The sequence below is a fragment of the Mytilus trossulus genome, chromosome 4, assembly GCF_036588685.1.
Source record: "Mytilus trossulus isolate FHL-02 chromosome 4, PNRI_Mtr1.1.1.hap1, whole genome shotgun sequence".
Taxonomy (NCBI): domain Eukaryota; kingdom Metazoa; phylum Mollusca; class Bivalvia; order Mytilida; family Mytilidae; genus Mytilus; species Mytilus trossulus.
Window position 1 is genome coordinate 32621470 of NC_086376.1, and position 21366 is coordinate 32642835.

A 21366-nucleotide genomic window follows, 5' to 3' on the forward strand; every position below is an offset into this window, starting at 1 on the left:
CTGCATTCAGCCTCAGATGGCCAATTAGCATAGAATTGCCACTTTTGTTATGCGAGGCATTTACATAATACGGTCATTATTTTTCTTTCTAACTATGGATTAGTAAAAGTTGATATAGTGGGTTCAAACAATTAAAACAAATACTAACAAATTGGTGAACACATATATAATATATTTTGTAACAAAAGAATTATCACAGATCAATTAGACGGCATCTTTACAGTTTATTCATGGATAAGAATCTTATTCCTCCTCAGTATATGAGACATCTGTCATCCATCTCTGATAAAGTGACACATTCAATTCGTCCCATGTTTCAGATTTGTGAGGTAAAAATTCATTATCAAACTTCAAAAATGGTGATTTATCTGAGTTTTCATTATTACTATATTCCAATGGTAATCTCTGATCTTCAGGAAAAAAGTTGACCTGCAATGAACAAATCAGTATAAAATTAAGTTAATTCATTTGTATTGTCATCTTAAATTTGAGATTATTGAAAGTTTAGATAAATTATTAAAAAAAGTTAAACCAGTACTTGAAAACATTTTATACTAATTCATGGTGCATTAATTGCACACATTACCATAAAAATTGCATGCAAAATTTATTATGTTTGGGATCAGCTAGATAAAAAGATAAAAAAAAAAAGAAAAAGAGATTTTTATACGACCGCAAATTTTGAAAAAATTTTCGTCGTATATTGCTATCACGTTGGCGTCGTCGTCGTCGTCGTCGTCCGAATACTTTTAGTTTTCGCACTCTAACTTTAGTAAAAGTGAATAGAAATCTATGAAATTTTAACACAAGGTTTATGACCACAAAAGGAAGGTTGGTATTGATTTTGAGAGTTTTGGTCCCAACATTTTAGGAATTAGGGGCCAAAAAGGGCCCAAATAAGCATTTTCTTGGTTTTCGCGCTATAACTTTAGTTTAAGCTATTAGAAATCTATGAAATTTTGACACAAGGATTTTGACTACAAAAGAAAGGTTGGGATTGATTTTGGGAGTTTTGGTTTCAACAGTTTAGGAATTAGGGGCCAAAAAAGGGCCCAAATAAGCATTATTCTTGGTTTTCGCACAATAACTTTAGTTTAAGTGAATAGAAATCAATGAAATTTATACACAATGTTTATGACCACAAAAGGAAGGTTGGTATTGATTTTAGGAGTTTAGGTCCCAACAGTTTAGGAATTAGGGGCCAAAAAGGGACCCAAATAAGCATATTTCTTGGTTTTCGCACCATAACTTTAGTACAAGTAAATAGAAATCTATGAAATTTAAACACAAGGTTTATGAACATAAAAGGAAGGTTGGTATTGATTTTGGGAGTTTTGGTCCTAACAGTTTAGGAAAAAGGGGCCCAAAGGGTCCAAAATTAAACTTTGTTTGATTTCATCAAGAATTGAATAATTGGGTTCTTTGATATGCAGAATCTAACTGTGTATGTAGATTCTTAATTTTTGGTCCATTTTCAAATTGGTCTACATTAAGGTCCAAAGGGTCCAAAATTAAACTTAGTTTGATTTTGACAAAAAATTAATCGGTTGGGTTCTTTGATATGCTGAATCTAAAAATGTATTTAGATTCTTGATTATTGGCCCAGTTTTCAAGTTGGTCCAAATCGGGGTCCAAAATTAAACTTTGTTTGATTTCATAAAAAAATGAATAAATGGGGTTCTTTTATATGCCAAATTTAACTGTGTATGTAGATTCTTCTTTTTTGGTCCTTTTTTCAAATTGGTCTACATTAAAGTCCAAAGGGTCCAAAATTAAACTTAGTTTGATTTTAACAAAAATTGAAATCTTGGGGTTCTTTGATATGCTGAATCCAAACATGTACTTAGATTTTTGATTATGGGCCCAGTTTTCAAGTTGGTCCAAATCAGGATCTAAAATATTATATTAAGTATTGTGCAATAGCAAGTCTTTTCAATTGCACAGTATTGCACAATGGCAAGAAATATCTAATTGCACAATATTGTGAAATAGCAATATTTTTTTTTTAATTAGAGTTATCTTTCTTTGTCCAGAATAGTAAGCAAGAAATATCTAATTGCACAATATTGTGAAATAGCAATATTTTTTTTTAATTGGAGTTATCTTTCTTTGTCCAGAATCAACTCAAATCTTTGTTATATACAATGTATATTCACTTTTTACTACCAACTGATAAATTAAAATAATCTTTACCATTCAGTGATAACAAGCAGTTTTTTTACATCTTAATATTTTATGATGTATTTAAATGAGTAGTTATTGTTGCAAACTCCATTAGAAATTTAATTGAGATTAATTTGGAATAAGGGAAAGGGGGATGTGATTAAAAAAAATGGGTTCAATTTTCTCACTTGCAATGAAATTTCATAAATAATTTCTTCAAACATTTTTTTGAGAGGATTAATATTCAACAGCATAGTGAATTGCTCTAAGAGAAAACAAAAATTTTAAGTTCATTAGAACACATTCATTCTCTGTCAGAAACCTATGCTGTGTCAACTTTTTAATCACAATCCAAATTTAGAGCTGAATCCAGCTTGAATGTTGTGTCCATACTTGCCCCAACCGTTCAGGGTTCAACCTCTGCGGTCGTATAAAGCTACGCCCTGCGGAGCATCTGGTTGTCATTAATTATTCTATTCTAGTCTACAATATTGGAGAGTGTCCTTGTTTGAATATGCATATAGACTCAGATGAGTGACACAGTCTCTTTAGAAGATCTAGTTTATGGTGTTATACATTGTTTTAATAGGAAATTCATAAGAAACCATGAAATATAACATCATTATTAAATTTTGACCAATCATTTACCGTGAATAGATATTTCACCAGTGAGGAGAAATATTTTTCTCACACAGATTAAGATATGTGAAAAAGCCCCAAAATTTGAGAAACTATAGTTATGAACCTTTTCCTTTAAAATTGTAAAAAACAAGAATGTGTCCTAAGTACATGGATGCCCCATCTGCACTATTATTTTCTTTGTTCAGTTGACCATGAAAATTGGGTAAAATCTCTAATTTGGTATTAATGTAGAAAGATCATATCATAAGTAACATGTGTACTAAGTTTCAAGTTGATTGGACTTCAACTTTATCAAAAACTACCTCAACCAAAAACTTAAACCTACCTCAACTAAAATCTTTAACCTGAAAGAGACAGATGGATGAACAGACGAATGGAAGGACGGACGCACAGACCAGAAAACATAATGCCCATAAATAGGGCATAAAAATCTATTTCCCACACTATATTTACAATTGTATTCACTCAGAAAATTTGGAGGAAGACCTTTTAACTGCTTAGATATACCTTTGAAGAGAGTTTCTCATCCTTTTCAAATGCTAGGCTTGTATTTACTGTAACCCTGTAATAATAAGTGTGTACATGTGATAGAGATAAGAAATCATATCAGAAGATTTGTTAATTTGATCAGAGAATGCACTAATGAAAACAGATTCTAATAATTTTGTAAGCTTTCTATAAAACCAATGCAATGCATGAGCTATATTATGATAAACTTTTTCATCAAGTGGGACAGATTTATACATTATTCCTTCAGAAAAGATAATGATGATGGATTTGATGTTAAACATCCAGTGACAAATAGCACATGCCTTACTGGGACGAAAACCTGTTATAATTACATATAAATATGAACCCTGCTATTTTAAAATGTGATAACTCATAATGTGACACTCTACATACTGGTTGGTAATCCTACCTAGACACCATTATTGTGAATTTGTGACAGCAAGCAGATCAGTTTCTATTTATCCTGAATGCCATATGTTTAACAGAGATGCAGCACATACACATTTTCAAGTCTTTGTTTTGACAAAGCCACGAATCGAACCCATTTTAACCCTCAGCACTTGAGGTGAGGAAAGACCAACACAACTGTTTCAAGAATATTGGTATGTATGTACAAAATGTTTAGATAATTTACATCCATTACTTTGAAACCATGCACAAACTGTTTGCCTCAATTTACAGATTATTTTGATTTTCAATATTTACCTGTGAGCTAACTTTGATCTTAACTGTTGTATGTGTCCATTCACAGAATTTTTTAAATTATCATTCAAATCTTTCTTGTTGACTTTTGGTGCTTGGAGTCTTTTTGTTCTTTTCCTAAAGGAACAAAAACAATGCATTGTAAGTTTTAAATAAAGAATTTGATCAAAATTTCCTCATGAAACACTTATTCATGTAATGCATGACAAGAAATCTTTTTTTTTTTTTTCTGATTAAAATTTAATCTTTCATGTTAACAAAAGCTTCAACTAATTTTTTGACTATGTGAAAAGTCCAGGTTAAAGCAATCTTGATTATAATAAAAATGGATAATTTAGTGCCATTTGGAACTTTATAAACATGGCGTCAGGCTATAAAAAACGAACGATGGCGGAAGACAATTGAACGATGGCGCATGTCATTTGAGGATGGCGCATAACATTTGAACGATGGCGCCACAGGCCATGGAGATCCCTGTAGATCTCTTATAATTTTGAAGTTTTTAGGTCAAGTTAGAAGACAAAGTAGTCCCAAAATAATTTTCTAACCATTTTATTCGATATATTAAGCAGGAATTTTTAAATGCTAACATTAAACTGAGTCAGTTATAAGAATACTTAGATATATTTTCATTGCCAGGAGTAAATGGGTATTTTTTTGTAAAGCCAATGAACTGCACAGAAAATATTATTGCTATTGCATTTATTCAATTTGACAGTTCACCTTGCAAAAAAATAAAAACACTGATAAACACCAACTGATACTGGGGAAAGTTTTCTTTCCTTGGTTGTTGGTTCTTTAAAATTTAATATAACAAGTAATGTTTTTATGTCTACTCTTTTATATACTTTCTAAACAAATGTTTTGGATGAGGTAAATCACTGTTGTCTAGGGATATTAAATTAGCAGGCAACTTTTTAATAATCTTTTTGCTTATTGATCCTTCTGTATCATCCTTAGGATTCTTTTGATTCATGCTTTCTCTTGAAACCATCTTGCCACACTTCTGAAATAAACAGTAATCTATGTACAGTCGTGTAACAATGAATTTCTGTTCTGGCAACTATGGTCTTTATGCCCCTGCCATAGGGGGAGGGGTCATTTACTTTTATTTTTTAATATTGATCTGTACATGCATCAATGTATACATCTGTAGGTTTGTATGTCCTTAAATTGGTTGCAGTTCTCTTACTTAAGTTTGCCTCAACATTATATTATGAAACTTACACAATATGAAACTTAAACACAATGCTTATTACCACAAAACAACTTATTATGTAATGAAATATTCTTTGAAAATATTAATTTGGTTCCTGCCTGTTAATATTTAGGTGTGATACCATCAAATCAAAGAACGTCATATCAGGTAGCATACTAAACAAGAGGCTCTCAAGAGCCTGAATCGCTCACCTTAATTCTTTTGGTTAAATCTCTCATCAATGATTATTTTGGCTTTTCAATTTATTTAAATGTTCTTTGGATCGTCCTATTTTCTTCAAAAGCCAAAAAAAATAATCATTTTCTCCTATGTTCTATTTTAGCCATAGGAGCTATGTTTCTTGACATACAAGGAAATAAAATATAAAATTTATACTAGATACTCTGAAACTCATTTAGCCTAAGTTTGGCTGAAATTGATACAGCAGTTTCAAAGGAGAAGATTTTTTAAAGTAAGTCAACATGATGAACAAATTGTGAAAAAAAGTCTTTAAAGGGCAATAACTCCTTAAGGGGTCAATTGACAATTTTGATCAAATTGACTTATTTGTAGATCTTACTTTGCTGAACATTATTGCTGTTTACAGTTTATCTCTATCTGATTCATCTGAAAATTTATGGACAGATAGATCTTGACCTGATAAACATTATTACCCCATGTCAGATTTGCTCTAAATGCTTTAGTTTTTGAGTTATAAGCCAAAAACTGCATTTGACCCCTATGTTCTATATTTAGCAATGGAGACCATGTTTGTTGATATATCAAAACGTCGGATACAATTTTTAAACAAGATACCCTAAGGAACATTCAGTTAAAGTTTGGAAGTATTTGGCCCAGTAGTTTCAGAGGAGAAGATTTTTGTAAAAGATTACTAAGATTTACGAAAAATGGTTAAAAATTGACTATAAAGGGCAATAACTCCTAAAGGGGTCGACTTATTTGTAAATCTTAATTTGCTGAACTTTATTGCTGTTTACAGTTTATCTCTATCTATAATAATATTCAAGATAATAACCAAAAACAGCAAAATTTCCTTAAAATTACCAATTCAGGGGCAGCAACCTAACAACGGGTTGTCTGATTCATCTGAAAATTTCAAGGCCGATAGATCTTGACCTGTTTAACAATATTACCCCATGTCAGATTTGCTCTAAATGCTTTGGTTTTTGAGTTATAAGCTAAAAACTGCATTTGACGACGGACGACGACGGACGCCAAGTGATGGCATAAGCTCACTTGGCCCTTCGGGCCAGGTGAGCTAAAAAGGGCAGAAAAAATATTCCCTTGAATTTGACAGTTGTAAGAAATTAATCCTACATTTCATTGCAGTAAAATATTCTGAATCATAAACATATATCTTGTACGTTTCAAAGCACCATTCTTTTTTAATTTGGTGTTTCTATATAATATTATGGAAACTTGAGGTTACATGGTTAATAAAGCTTGTACACAGGGAAAATCTTTTGATACAAATTTGATAGGTTAACAACCAGTGATGGTTATTTTCTTATATGCAATGTTAATTGTTGAAATGATAAATTTGGTCTGTAGTACTGGCAGGATACAATTTTACTCATGCCAAGTATTTCTTTATTTGAAACAAAGATATATTCTTGATTTTTTTTGAAAAGTACAAGTTTAACAAAGACTATAAGGGGGAAAACAATGGTTGTATTACACCTATATCTATATGTTCTGGTGAAAATGCATATCATTTAGTAAATTGTCCTACAACTCTGAAACTAAACATCAAGTTAAACAAAAAACTGATAATGTAATACTATGAATTCAGAAACTACTGTGATGTCTTTATTGATGAGAAAAATGTGAGAGGGTAATAATTGAAATAATTTAAACTTGCATTATCAATTTTCCTATATAAATTACCAAATTGCAATAATAAATGCACACAATAATTTCTGAATTTACAGTATCATAATTATCATCAAATGATGTAACTTTGTAAAAAGGGCAATTTTATAGAACTTGTCCTTGTAACTATTATTTGTCTTTCTTTTCAATAATTAATAAACACATATATATTTATTTAAAGGATAATGTTGTTCATTCTCCTGAATTTGATTTATATGTAATAGCAGCTGAATATAAGGTATTTACATTTAAAGGTGGACTGGAACCATTGATGCACATGTCCTCATCAATAAAGATTTCACTCTCGGATTTTTATTAAAAAACTTGTTTTTTATTCAAATATCTTAATACTGGCACTACGATTTGTGAAAAAAAATTGAAAATGTTGTAGATCGCAGTAAGGTAGTATTACGTTTGTGGTGAGGTCTTCCAAGATCGTGATGAGCGTGGCCACCTTTGAACATGTTCAAAACAATCATGGTGTGGTTGTGGCGAAATCAGGTCGTAGAAGAAGTGTAGTAAGAGCTCAGTAAGATTGTGGTCAGATTGCAAAGGTCGCAATACCATGGTAGCGAGAGCGTGATTACATTCGTAGACACTGCGCTATGATCTCACAACAACCTCACTAGGACCATCACATTCTCACCACAACCAAACTATGTTTCCACTACAACTATACCACCTTTACACCATACTGTTCAAGACCATAGTACGATTCTAGCACCCTCATGCTGTCCTTATCATGTTCTTCTCACAACCTGACTATATTCATACTACGACCATCATGCTCATTCTCATTTTCACATAAAAAATATAAAAGCCCTCAAGGTTTAGTTTGTTTGTTTGTAATTTGGACCCCTTGTCTTTTTAGCTCACCTGGCATAGCCAAGTGAGCTTATGCCATCACTTGGCGCCCGTAGTCCGTCGTCTGTCGTCGTCGTCGTCGTCTGTCGTCGTCGTCGTCGTCTGTCGTTGTAAACTATTTCAAGAATCTTCTCCTCTGAAACTACTAGGCCAAATACTTCCAAACTTTAACTGAATGTTCCTTAGGGTATCTAGTTTACAAATTGTATCCAAAGTTTTGATCTATCAATAAACATGGTCGCCATTGCTAAAAATAGAACATAGGGGTCAAATGCAGTTTTTGGCTTACATCTCAAAAACGAAAGCATTTAGAGCAAATCTGACATGGGGTAAAAATGTTCATTAGGTCAAGATCTATCAGCCCTGAAATTTTCAGATGAATCAAACAACCCATTGTTGGGTTGCTGCCACTTAATTGGTAATTTTTAGGAAATTTTGCAGTTTTTGGTCATTATCTTGAACATTATTATAGATAAAGATAAACTGTAAACAGTAAAAATGATCAGGAAAGAAGAATCTACAAATAAGTTAATATGACCAAAATTGTCAATTGACCCCTTAAGGGGTTATTGTCCTTTAATGACAATTTTTCACAATTTGTTCATCATATTTGCTAACTTTAAAAAATCTTCTCCTCTAAAACTACTCAACCAAATTCAACCAAACTTCAACTGAATGATCAGTAGGGTGTATAAAATAAAATTTGTGTTTTATTTTCTATTTCGTCAAAAAACATGGCCGTCATGGCTAAAAATAGAACACAGGTTAAAATGCAGTTTTTGGCTTATATCTCAAAAACTCCAGCATTCAGAGCAAATAAGACAAGAGGTTAAAGTATTTATTAGGTCAAGGTCTACCTGTCCTGAAATTTTCAGCCGAATCGGGTAACTGCTTTTGCAGGTATAATGCCCCTGAATTGATGATTTTAAAGAAATTTTGCAGTTTTTGGTTATTATCCTGAATATTATTATAGATCCAGATAAACTGTTAATAGCAAAAATGTTAAGCAAAGTTAGATCTACAAATAAGTCAATTTGACCAAAATTGTCAATTGACCCCTTAAGGAGTTATTGCCCTTTAAAGACTTTTTTCACAATTTGTTCATCATGTGTGTGTGTGACTTACTTTAAAAAAATCTTCTCCTTTGAAACTGCTGTATCAATTCCAGCCAAACTTAGGCTAAATGAGTTTCAGAGTATCTAGTATAAATTTTATATTTTATTTCCTTGTATGTCAAGAAACAAGCTCCTATGGCTAAAATAGAGCATAGGAGAAAATAATTTTTTTTTTTGCTTTTGAAGAAAATAGGACGATTCAAAGAACATTTAAATAAATTGAAAAGCCAAAATAATCATTGACCAAAAAAATCAAGGTGAGCGATTCAGGCTCTTGAGAGCATCTTGTTTCTCTAATGGCGCCACAACCATGCTTGGACCCATCTGTTTCATCCCTGCTATTGTTCACTAAAACATCGTCATTTGAGCTTGATGGACCAGCAAAAGGTTGTGATTCAGGTTTGATTGGTCGGTCCAATATCTCTACTGCATAAGGATTCCTTACTATCAATGCTCCCTCAGCCTCAATATCTACCCTAGCTGCGGAACCGTAGCTCATAGGTCCTTATGTTATTTTTTGACTATTTGCGGACCGCAAATAGTCAAAAAATAAAATAAGGACCTATGAGCCAGCTACGGTTCCGCAGCTATATCTACCCCTACCACCACACCCAAGTGTTCTGGTAGATTTTGGTGGAATTACTGTGTTGTTCCCGAGAAATCTATGTATTAATTAGAAATAGAGGGAATGAAACAGTATTGCTATGGAACACAATGTTGATGTTATTGCTAAGGAACGTAGTGAGATCATGGTATGAACGTAGTATAATCTTGGTAAGAAGGTGCTATAATCACACTAGAAGCGTGGTAAGATCGTGTTGCAATCAGATAACTCATGAATGGTATGTTCATAGTGAGAACGTAATGAGCGTAGTAGGATCATGATAATCGTAGAAAGAGCGTGGGAAGAACGTGGTATAATCGGGTTCGTTGTAGAAGCATAATGAGGACATAGTATCATCCTGAAAACAATGAAAACTAACATTTCCATGCTGCTCATACTGCGACCTCACCAGGATCTGAATAAATTTAAGAACACAGTGAGGGTGGTGCGATTGTGGTCTAGTGGGACGTGGGCTGAACAGTATAAGAAACTCACTATTCCAAGCTGTGCACTATCAGTCTGGCTGAAAATATGCCTGAAAGATAAAAATCCATTGTATTATATAAAGATAAAAGAAAAAATGCACAATTTTTATTACAAAAACTATATATCAATTTAAAGTTAGTATTGTTTCAAATGAATTTGTGAAAGTTGCACTTTATATATACCTCCCCAAAAACACATTAATTTTAAACTTTACAAGGACAAAGTTACTATTGCAATAACATGAATGGTACCAAATTTTCTGTACCAGAAGCACATTCCAACCAACAATGTCTCTTCAGTAATGTTCAAGGCCACATTATTTGAAAATCAAAAGCTTGTTAAAAAAATGAAGAGCTATTAACCAAAAAAGACAAAAAAGTATATATTCAAAACTGGACAAGAAATCAGAGCTTTGCATGAGGGAGATACATTCCTCAATTTTAAATGATATCCAAAAATTTAGTAACACCAATCAAACCTTTCCTTATAGATCTATATTACAAATCTGTTTTCTTTTCTTTGAAATATTTGCCACTGGCTATTAATCATAAACTGTAAAACTCATTAAGAGCCAATGCTTCGTGTTGAAGGCTGTACTTTGGCCTATACTTGTTTACTTTTAATACATTGTGACTTGGATTCCATGGAGAGTTGTCTCATTGGCACTCATACTACATCTTATATCTACTTTATAATTAGACTTGAAATTACAGTGCTCTTTTTTTACCGATTAACAAATATATTTTCTTGTGTTGCAAATAAATCTTGTGAAGCTGATTGGTCATACAATAAATCATCAGTGGGACTTCCATTTATAGGTTGAGGTGTTAACTCCTCCACTTCAAATCTTTTTGCAGTCTGTGAAGCTCTGAAATGTAGAAGGGGGAAAATGACATTCTTCGATAGTTTTTAACTATTATCTATAAAACTACAAATTTATAGCACATTTGTTTTTATTTTGAACCAAATAACCAAGTTGAAATGTAAGAACCTTGAAAATTTAGCCTCCTTTATTTCCTTAATTAATCTCAGAAGCATAACTAAGAAAAACATAATCATAATAGGATTTGAGGTCAGAAGTTTGGAATCATAGCATAGTTCATATGCATTTAATAACAACCACACCAATAACAACCATAACCTCAACCACAATATCTGCCATCACCACCAATAACAACTATAACTTCAACCACAACATCCATCACTAACATCCATCAATAACATCAACAACCATCATAACCATCATAACCTCCACCAGTACCAATAACAACAACCAACAACCATAACCTCCACCAATAACAACTACAACAACCACCACGAATAACAACAATCACCATAACCCCAACCTACACCACCAAAAATAACAACAACCACCAAAAACAACAAAACCACCATAACCTCCACAACAACCACCAAGAACAACAACCTCCACCACCACCAATAACAACACAACAATCACCATAATCCCAACAACAACAACCTACACCACCAAAAATAACAACCACCATAACCATCACAACAACCATCATAACCTCCAGAACAACCACCAAGAACACCAACCACCACCCATTACAACAACAACATCCACCACCTTCACCCATTACAACAACCTCCACCAATAACAACAACCACAACCTACCATAACCACAAATAACAACTACAACCACTGATAACAGCAACAACCACCAACACCACCATCAATAACAATGACCACCACAACAACCATCAATAACAACAACAGCACCAATACCACCATCAATAACAATGACCACCACCAATAACAACCACAACAACAGCACCAACCACCAACACCACCATCAATAACAACGACCACCACCAATAACAACCACAACAACAGCACCAACCACCAACACCACCATCAATAACAACGACCACCACCAATAACATCTACAACCACAACAACCATCAAAAACAACAACAGCAACAATATTCACCCCAATAACAACAACCACCACCAAAACACTGACTTTTTAAAATAACAACAACCTCTTCCACCACCACCACTAGTAACAACAACCCAGAGTAGGCTAATGCCGCTACAAGGCAGCACTCGCACCCGCAAAGTGGAAAGGGATTAATATAAGTTGCAAAACTTGTTTCCCAATCCACTATAAATAAATATGTTTAAACTAAACTAACAACCACCAACATATTAACATAATCGTATAGACATGATAGTTTAATGTACATCTACATAATTAGAACATATAAAAGAGTTACAGATTGCATATGAAGTAAATATATATAATATAAAAATAAAAAATAGTAAGAGTTAAAGACTGAATATTGGGACTACTGTTTTGTTTTGTAATTTGTTTAAAAGCATAAGTGTTTTGCACTTTACGACTTTCAAATGGTAGTCCGTTCCATAAAACTGATCCAGAATAAGCAAAAGATTTTTTGAAACAGTTCAGTTTTTGGCTTCAGAACTACCAAATTACCTTGAGTAACACCCCTTAAAGCATTAGGATAATTAACAAATATAAGTTGAAACTTTTGATGTAGGTACTGTGGTGCTTCTTTCCGCATACATTTGAATATCAGTAAATATTTGTCATATTCTTCAAGAGAAGCTCTACTGTGATAGTCGACTTTGTTATATTTTACCCCCTTATTGATAGGATTTCAAACTCCTGTGGTTACAGTGGACCGTGAAATTGTGGTCAAAACTCTAATTTGGCAATAAAATTGGAAAGATCATAAGATATGGAACATTAGTACTAAATTTCAAGTTGATTGAACTCAGTCAACTACATCAAAAAATAACTTGACCTGAAGCGGAAGAAACGGACGAACGAACGGACGCACAGCACAGGCACTTGTTTCTTTCCATAGACCTAGTCCAAATAATTATAACGTCTGGGACGGCTATTTTATTTTTTTTTCTGGGACGCCTTCCTCACGGGGGGGTCTCTTCCTATATAAAGGTATATACATATGTGCCGCTGGAATGGGTCCCTTTTTTGATCCGTCAAATATATCAATGGGTTGCAATTTTACCGAGGAAATATATCAATAGGTAGTAATTGACCGATTGTGATATATCAATGGGTCATAAATTTCAGATAAATATATGAATGGGTTATGATTTCGCTGTGAAAGATATGTATAGGTAGGGATTTCACAATTATTCAATATATGAATGGGGGGTGTTTTTAAAATCCCAGCTACACACCTGTACCCAAAATCCCATGTTGAGACCCCCCCCCGTGGCCTTCCTACGACCGAAAACATAATGCCCATAAATGCGGCACATAAGTAACATTTGAAATTTCAGGGTTACAAAAAAGTTTAATTTCATTTGGTTCATATATACTTTCCAAATGGTAGATCATATTTTAACTCTCTTGTCTGTTTTGTTTCATTCATCTCACAAATTCGTCTGCTTTCCCGTACACTTACTGTCATGGTAAAATCAGAAGTGTTCCGAATGGATTGTTTTGTAGTAATGTGTTCATTCTATGTTTCAAAAAGATAACATCTCAGTTTCTACACCGTTGATAGTGAAATACTAACAATTTTTGGAATCATAGCATAGTTCATATGCATTTTACATATTTGTTGAATAATTAGAATATTATACACAGAGTCAGACTTAAACAAGAAGAGCAAAGGGAAATGGAAGAAGTCCGCAACAAAGACAACTAAAAAAGGGTCATATAAATGAGATGGGATATGACCTTTATCGGGACTCCGGGATCGGGTGTTTTTAAGCTCGGGACTTCAGGATTGACCCTTTCGGGATCCGGGAATTCTTGTTTTCGAATTTCGGGACATCGGGATATACTTTATTTAAATTCGGGACCTCGTGTTTTTAAGCCCGGAATTTCGGGATCAGGACCCTTCCTACACCCCCCCCGACCCCTCATAAATCAAATGCAAATCATCCAAATGTCAAGAATGGTCAGGAGTTGCATCTTTAAGAAATTAAATTGATTTTTTTGACGCAGAAAGCTCGACATAGGCACAGGGGTTTGTTAAAATCACCACGTTTTCTATCCATACGAACTCCTAAAAAACAGGGGTTCGTATGGATACTAGTAAACCCGGCAATTGTAACAAACCCCTGTGACATAGGATTAGTGATCCATCGGCGGCGGTGTTAGATAACTTCTTAAAAACTTTATATTTTAGAAGGTGGAAGACCTGCTTCATACTTTGAGTATAGATGCCTCATTTTACGAAGTTTCCGTCAGTCCAATGTCCTTGACCTCCTTTTCATGGTTCAGTGACTACTTGTTATAAAAAGATTTTTTTTTGGTAATGGTAAATTCACTCTTATTCTTAGTCATAGGATTACTATATTTGGTATGTGCGTACTTTGCAATGTCCTCATGCCCGTCAGACAGTTTTTACTTGACCTCGACCTCATTTTCACAGTTCATTGCTCGGCGGTGTTAAGTTTGTGTGTTTGGTCTGCTTTTCTTAAACTGTTAGAAATAGGTCAACTACATTTGTTTTATGGAAGAATTGTTAGCCGAATATGTCTGCCTGGCATGGTGCATCTGACCTTGACCTCATTTTCATGGTTCATTTGTCTTTGTTTAGCTATCTTGGTCAATGTTAAGTTTATGTAACAGTTGTAATGTAGCTTCATATTTAGGACTATCAACATAATATCAATGATAAGTAAAGAGGGCGAGACATTGCAGCGTGTGCACTCAATTGTTATAAAATACTTACAAGAGCAAAGCTTATTGAAACGTGCTTTATGTCGAATGTCTTATATTATACTGTAATTAACTACATACTGATTTATAGAACACGAACTCCGAAGATGTCTTATGCTATGAAGTTTTCGTCTGTTTAATTGTGTCCGTTGTCTTTAACCTCATGTTTTTAATGGTCTAGCGACTGCGTATTTTTTTCTTGTCATGTAAATGTATCACTCATTATGTGTAAAAGATGGACGAAAGATACCAGAGGGACAGTCATACTCGTAGCTCGAAAATAAACTGACAACGCCATGGCTAAAAAATAAAAGACAAACAGACAAGTAATAGTACACAAGGCACAAAATAGAAAACTAAAGCCTAAGCGTCACGAACCCCAACAAAAACTGGCGTATGCAGGCGCTGCTGGAATGTTGCTACATAGACATGGAAAGTTCATAGTTGGGAAGTTGAAGTCATCTCTTTTGTCGTAAATTGTTTGTTTTTTCAACCGACACTCATTGTCAATTTATAGATGTAAGTCAAGATATGATGCAGATTTAACTGTATCTGTTGTATCCTTATCCCTAGATCGATGGGATAGAAAAGATGCGTTCAAAATAATCACCAAATTTTGAATTACTAGTATTTAGTGAGAGAACATCATCTACATAGCGGAAAGTAGAGTTAAAGGATATTGCTAACTTCTTATTAAGAAGTTCCTATTTGAAGTCATCATCATAATGATAAAGAAACAAGTCGACAAGAAGAGGGGCACACTTGATTCTCATTGGAATCCCGACAGTCTGTGGAGAAACACGTCCTCCAAACGTAACAAATTTGTTGTCAATCAAGAAATCAAGCATTTTGATAATTTCAGTTTCAGAGAACTTATTGTTTGAATCAGAGTGTTTTTTTACAATGTACGATTTATCCCTTCGGACCCTTCCCAAGACAAGATGCTTGTATCTACATTCTCCATTCTTTTTTTATGAAACAAAGCAATTCCAACTCTTTCAATTTGCATGTCTTTTAGTTTGGAATGGGAAACACTTGTATGAAGTGTAGAAAAGTAAAATGTTTGAATACTTTTGCAAGTTGAGAGTCTTAGATTGTATGTACATTTTGTATTCTAAAAGATCTTTGTATTTTTAGCTCACCTGGCCCAAAGGGCCAAGTGAGCTTTTCTCATCACTTGGCGTCCGTCGTCCGTCGTCCGTTGTCGTCGTCATCGTCGTCCGTCGTTAGCTTTTACAAAAATCTTCTCCTCTGAAACTACTGGGCCAAATTAAACCAAACTTGGTGACCCGGACAACCATCCAAGATGACTGCCATGGCTAAAAATAGAACATAGGGGTAAAATGCAGGTTTTAGCTTATAAATCAAAAACCAAAGCATTTACAGCAAATCTGACATGGGTAAAAATGTTAGTCATTTCAAGATCTATCTGCCCTGAAATTTCAGATGTTTCGGACAACCCATTGTTGGGTTGCTGCCCCTAATTTGGTAATTTTAAGGAAATTTTGCGATTTTTGGTTATTATTTTGAATATTTTAATAGATAGAGATAAACTGTAAACAGCAATAATGTTCAGCAAAGTAAGATTTACAAATAATTCAGCATGACAAAAATGGTCAGTTGACCCCTTTAGGAGTTATTGCCCTTTTTAGTCAAATTTTAACCATTTTCGTAAATCTTTGTAATCTTTTACAAAAATCTTCTCCTCCAAAACTACTGGGCCAAATAAATCCAAACTTGGCCACAATGATCTTTGGGGTAACTAGTTTGAAAAATGTGTCCGATGACCCGGCAATCCAACCAAGATGGTCGCCATGGCTAAAAATAGAACAAGGGTGTAAAATGCAGTTTTTGGCTTATAACTCAAAAACCAAAGCATTTAGAGCAAATATGGCTTAAAGAAATTGTTTATCGGGTAAATATCTATCTTCCGTGAAATTTTCAGATGGATCAGGACATTCTGTTGTTATGTTGCTGCCCCTGAATTGGTAATTTTGAGAAAATTTGCCGTTTTTGGTTTTTATTTTGAATACTTTTATAGATAGAGATAAACTGTAAACAGCAATAATGTACAGCAAAGTGATACCTTAAAAGTAGTCAACATGACCAAAATGGTCAATTGACCCCCTAAGGAGTTATTGTCCTTAATAGTCAACTTTTAACAATTTTCATAAAATTTGAAAATGTTTACCAACATTTTCCACTAAAACTACTGGGCTAAGTTCATTATAGATAGAGATAATTGTTAGCAGCAAGAAACAGTAAAGTAATAAAGTAATATGTACAAACACATTACCATCACCAAAACACAAAGTTGTCATGAATCCATCTGCGTCCTTTGTTTAATATTCACATAGACCAAGGTGAGCATCACAGGCTCTTTAAAGCCTCTAGTTTAAGTATCCACAGCTGATTCACGCCACCTTTAGAACAAGCAGTTCAGTCAAACTAAAATTGAAGCACGGCTTTGATTTCTCATAATATATATGTTAATAGTTTATAAAAGGTTTTGTGGAGCACTTCCAAGGACGACCCAGTAATATACTGTTGATTGTAATGACACTTTTGTAGTTTAGATATCCAATACAGTGATGGAAGATCCATTTCTTCATATTTGGTTGAAATTCCAAAAGAGCATAGAACAGACCTTTGATTATCTAGGATTCCCTCTTTGGTAAGTGTCGTGAGGGTATGTATTGGGTTCCCAAGTGCATTGTGAATACCTAATCATCATTTATTAAGCAGTTTATGGAATGATATTTTACACAAAACTGAGACACATACACGATGTTGTTTGGGGATTTATCTACGGTTACAACAACATATTTGTCATGGAGGTATAGGACAAATGTTTTGCAACATTATATGACAACTATATTTGGTATATGAGTTCCTGGTAAGGTCGACAAATGGACCTGTCGATCAGATAGGTTTCATTTGACCTAGGCCTCGTTTCATATATCATATGAAAATGCCTGTATTAAGTCAGGAATATGACAGTTATCCATTCGTTTGATGTGTTTGAGCTTATGGTTTTGACAGTTGTTTAAAAACTTTCCCGGCGTCGGAAAATTCCTCGGGGTACGGAGTTTTTACTTGTTTACTTTTTTCATGGTTCGGTCTGTTTCTTGTATACTATAAACAATATAGTTCAAATATACTTGGTGTATGGAATGATGTGAGGTATACATGTCTGTATGGTTTGGTTTTTCTGACATTTCATTTTCATGTATTTTTATTCATAATGGTAAGACTCAAGTGGTGTGTTATAACACTTTATCTAAAAAACTACCAACATAAAATCAATCATGGTTAGTATAAAAGAGCAGGCGAGACCGATTTCAGCCTGTGCATTCTTGTTTTTGTTTGTTGTTTTTTTTACTGGGAAAAGGCAGTGGCGGATCCAGAAATTTTCATAAGTGGCGGATCCTGAAATTTTCATAAGTGGCGGCCCACTGACGGACCTAAGAGGGGCCCGCTCCAGTCACGCTCCAGTGATTCCCTATATATATAAGCAACCAATTTTTTTTCCAAAAAGGGGGGGGGCGGGCCCCCTGCCCCCTCCTAAATCCGCCTCTGAAAGGGATGTGTGTAATGATATTTTGATACGAATATAGTATACAAAAAACAATTCTAGTACTGTAAAACTAAAGAAAAAGCAACACGACCACACTTAAAGGGGACCTATAATGAATTTGATTAACTCGGGGCCTCCGGAAAGGTAGACATAGTTGTTCCACTTGCCACGGTACACAGAGCCAAAAGTAGGCCAATTTGAACTACTTAACTTTCAATGCCTTTCTGAAGAAAAAGGCCAATTGAAATCTCTGAAAATTTAATTTTAAAAGTCGCCGACTTTGTGTCTACATTCTAAAATGACTGATTAGGCATGAACTTTTTTTAAAATGGTTAACCATGTAGGTACATGCGGACAGGACAATGGTTTGTTTGCCCCCTTTTTTCCTCCAAAATCTATTATTTTTTTCGTTTTCTATCAATTTCAATTATTTATTGATATTGCGCATTCCAAGTTTACTATCCAGCGGTCACTGACACCAGAGACATATAATACATATAACGTTATTGACAGTTTATTGTCTCAATACTGCATGCCATAAGTTAACTATTTAATGCAAATGTGTTTGTGCTAAATAAAATATGGTCTATTGTCTATTGTATTATAATTTATATCTTTCTGCTGATTATATGATTCGGAGACTGTGTTATAGTAGTCTCAGTATGAATAGAGAGATTTTTAGTACAGTAAATAGCAATTATATGTTATCGGTAGTATATTTATGTTCATATAATTACAGAAAAAAAACGCGAAAATAATTGAAAAACTAGAGGCTCTAAAGAGCCTGTGTCGCTCACCTTGGTCTATGTGAATATTAAACAAAGGACGCATGGCAAGATGGATTCATGACAAATTGTTAAAAATTGACTATAAAGGACAATAACTCCTTAGGGGGTCAGTTGACCATTTTGGTCATGCAAACTTTAAATGTTTGTAAATCTTACTTTTCTGAACATTATTGCAGTTTACAGTTTATCTCTATCTATAATAATATTCAAGATAATAACAAAAAACAGCAAAATTTTCCTAAAATTACCAATTCAGGGGCAGCAACCCAACAACAGGTTGTCGGATTCATCTGAAAGTTTCAGGGCAGATAGATCTTGACCCTAATAAACAATTTAACCCATGTCAGATTTGCTCTCAATGCTTTGTTGTTTGAGTTATAATCCAAAAACTGCATTTTACACCTTTGTTCTATTTTTAGCCATGGCGGCCATCTTGGTTGGTTGGCCGGGTCACCCCACACATTTTTAAACTAGATACCCCAATGATGATTGTAGTTAAGTCTGGTTTAATTTGGCCCAGTAGTTTCAGAGGAGAAGATTTTTGTAAAAGATAACTAAGATTTACGAAAAAGGGTTAAACATTGACTATAAAGGGCAATAACTCCTAAAGGGGTCAACTGACCATTTTGGTCATGTTGACTTATTTGTAAATCTTACTTTGCTGAACATTATTGCTGTTTACAGTTATCTCTATCTATAATAATATTCAAGATAATAACCAAAAACAGCAAAATTTCCCTAAAATTACCAATTCAGGGGCAGCAACCCAACAACAGGTTGTCGGATTCATCTGAAAATTTCAGGGCAGATAGATCTTGACCTGATAAACAATCTTAATCCATGTCAGATTTGCTCTAAATGCTTTGGTTTTTGAGTTATAAGCCAAAAACTGCATTTTACCGCTATGTTCTATTTCTAGCCATGGTGGCCATCTTGATTGGTTGGCCGGGTCACGCCACACATTTTTTAAACTAGATACATCAATGATGATTGTAGCCAAGTTTGGTTTAATAGGGCTATTCACGGTTAGTTCGGCCATGTTGGATAGGGGGCAGATTTTTTAGAAAGAGGTGGAAATAGTATGAAAGTATGGGAAATCCTATGTGTGTTTCAAGGCAACTGCTCTGTTTCTACGATGTTTTCCCGTATTTTTGCCCCCTATCCAATATGGCCGAACTAACCGTGAAGAGCCCTATTTGCCCCAGTAGTTTCTGAGGAGAAGATTTTTGTAAAAGTTGACGACGACGGACGACGGACGACGGACGCCAAGTGATGAGAAAACTCACTTGGGCTTTTAGGCCAGGTGAGCTAAAAATAGATATTAAACGAAAAATAACGGATTGTTTTTGGGGAAAAGGGGAGGGCAAAAGATAGTAAAATAAAATCAACACTTCAATGGAGAGTATTCTGACGTCACAATCACCATAGTTGTTTACAAAGCTTCAAAATGGCGGCTTGACGGGCACCTGCCAAATCACTATTTAACTGATGTGAGTGAAAGTGGCACTTCTTTAGCCCTCTCGTTATTTGAAGACATATGTGGGTGTAAAATATTTATTCCCTCAACACTGTAGTACCATGACAGCACATATATTTAAAGTTAACACTTTTTGACCAAACAAATACAAATATTTTACAACTCATTAAGGTTCATCATAAGGAATTGAAAAATATGGCGGTGTTTACACCTCAAAAATTACTATGAGTACAGACAAACTGGTACATCCAGGAAAGTTTTAAGGCATGGCAGGAACTAGATATATAAAAGTTATATGAAGTCTACGTTTCAGAAAATGAAAAACTTACATGCATTTTGATGTGCATTTTTTTCCAGTCTGCAGAAGATAGCAAAATAAACAAACACCTGAGTTTCATTTGATACGGTCCACTCAGTTTAAACCTGTTAAATCACCTATTGTTTACAGGTGTCTTTTGTCCATCTATTGTCCATTTAAATCAATACTACTCCCAACATTGATTATATGAGGGGAGCTTCTCAATCGTTTTCACTACTTAGTTAATTTTTGCACCTTCTGCAGGAACGAAAAAAAATGGATAGCAAAATCTAGAAAAGTTAATAATTTTCTGACACATAAAATGCATTTAAAATTTATATATCTAGTTCCTGCCATC

The 21366-nt window shown here is 34.2% G+C and overlaps 2 protein-coding genes across 5 annotated transcripts in view; one reads left to right on the forward strand and one right to left on the reverse strand.

Moving 5' to 3' along the window:
* Window positions 1–149: 149 nt before the first annotated feature.
* On the reverse strand, window positions 150–13619 carry LOC134715133 (uncharacterized). 2 transcript variants are annotated; one of them, XM_063577074.1, is made up of 7 exons: window positions 13515–13619; window positions 10905–11045; window positions 10187–10226; window positions 4932–5023; window positions 4021–4134; window positions 3313–3367; window positions 150–429 (listed from the first exon to the last, which is right to left on the reverse strand). In XM_063577074.1, exons 1-7 carry the CDS (start codon window positions 13604–13606, stop codon window positions 244–246), a joined length of 720 nt encoding a protein of 239 aa, XP_063433144.1. In that variant the 5' UTR covers window positions 13607–13619; the 3' UTR covers window positions 150–243. The 2 variants fall into 2 exon arrangements, with proteins under 2 accessions (XP_063433144.1, XP_063433143.1); XM_063577073.1 differs by having other exon boundaries at window positions 4866–5023.
* Window positions 13620–20613: 6994 nt separating this feature from the next.
* Window positions 20614–21366, forward strand: part of LOC134715134 (centromere-associated protein E-like) — a 42304-nt gene continuing 41551 nt past the window's right edge. For 2 of the 3 annotated variants that reach the window (XM_063577075.1, XM_063577076.1), the window contains exon 1: window positions 20614–20723. The gene's annotated coding sequence lies outside the window, so the exon portion shown is untranslated. The remainder of the gene's footprint in view (window positions 20724–21366) is intronic. The other variant, XM_063577078.1, reaches the window with a different exon arrangement.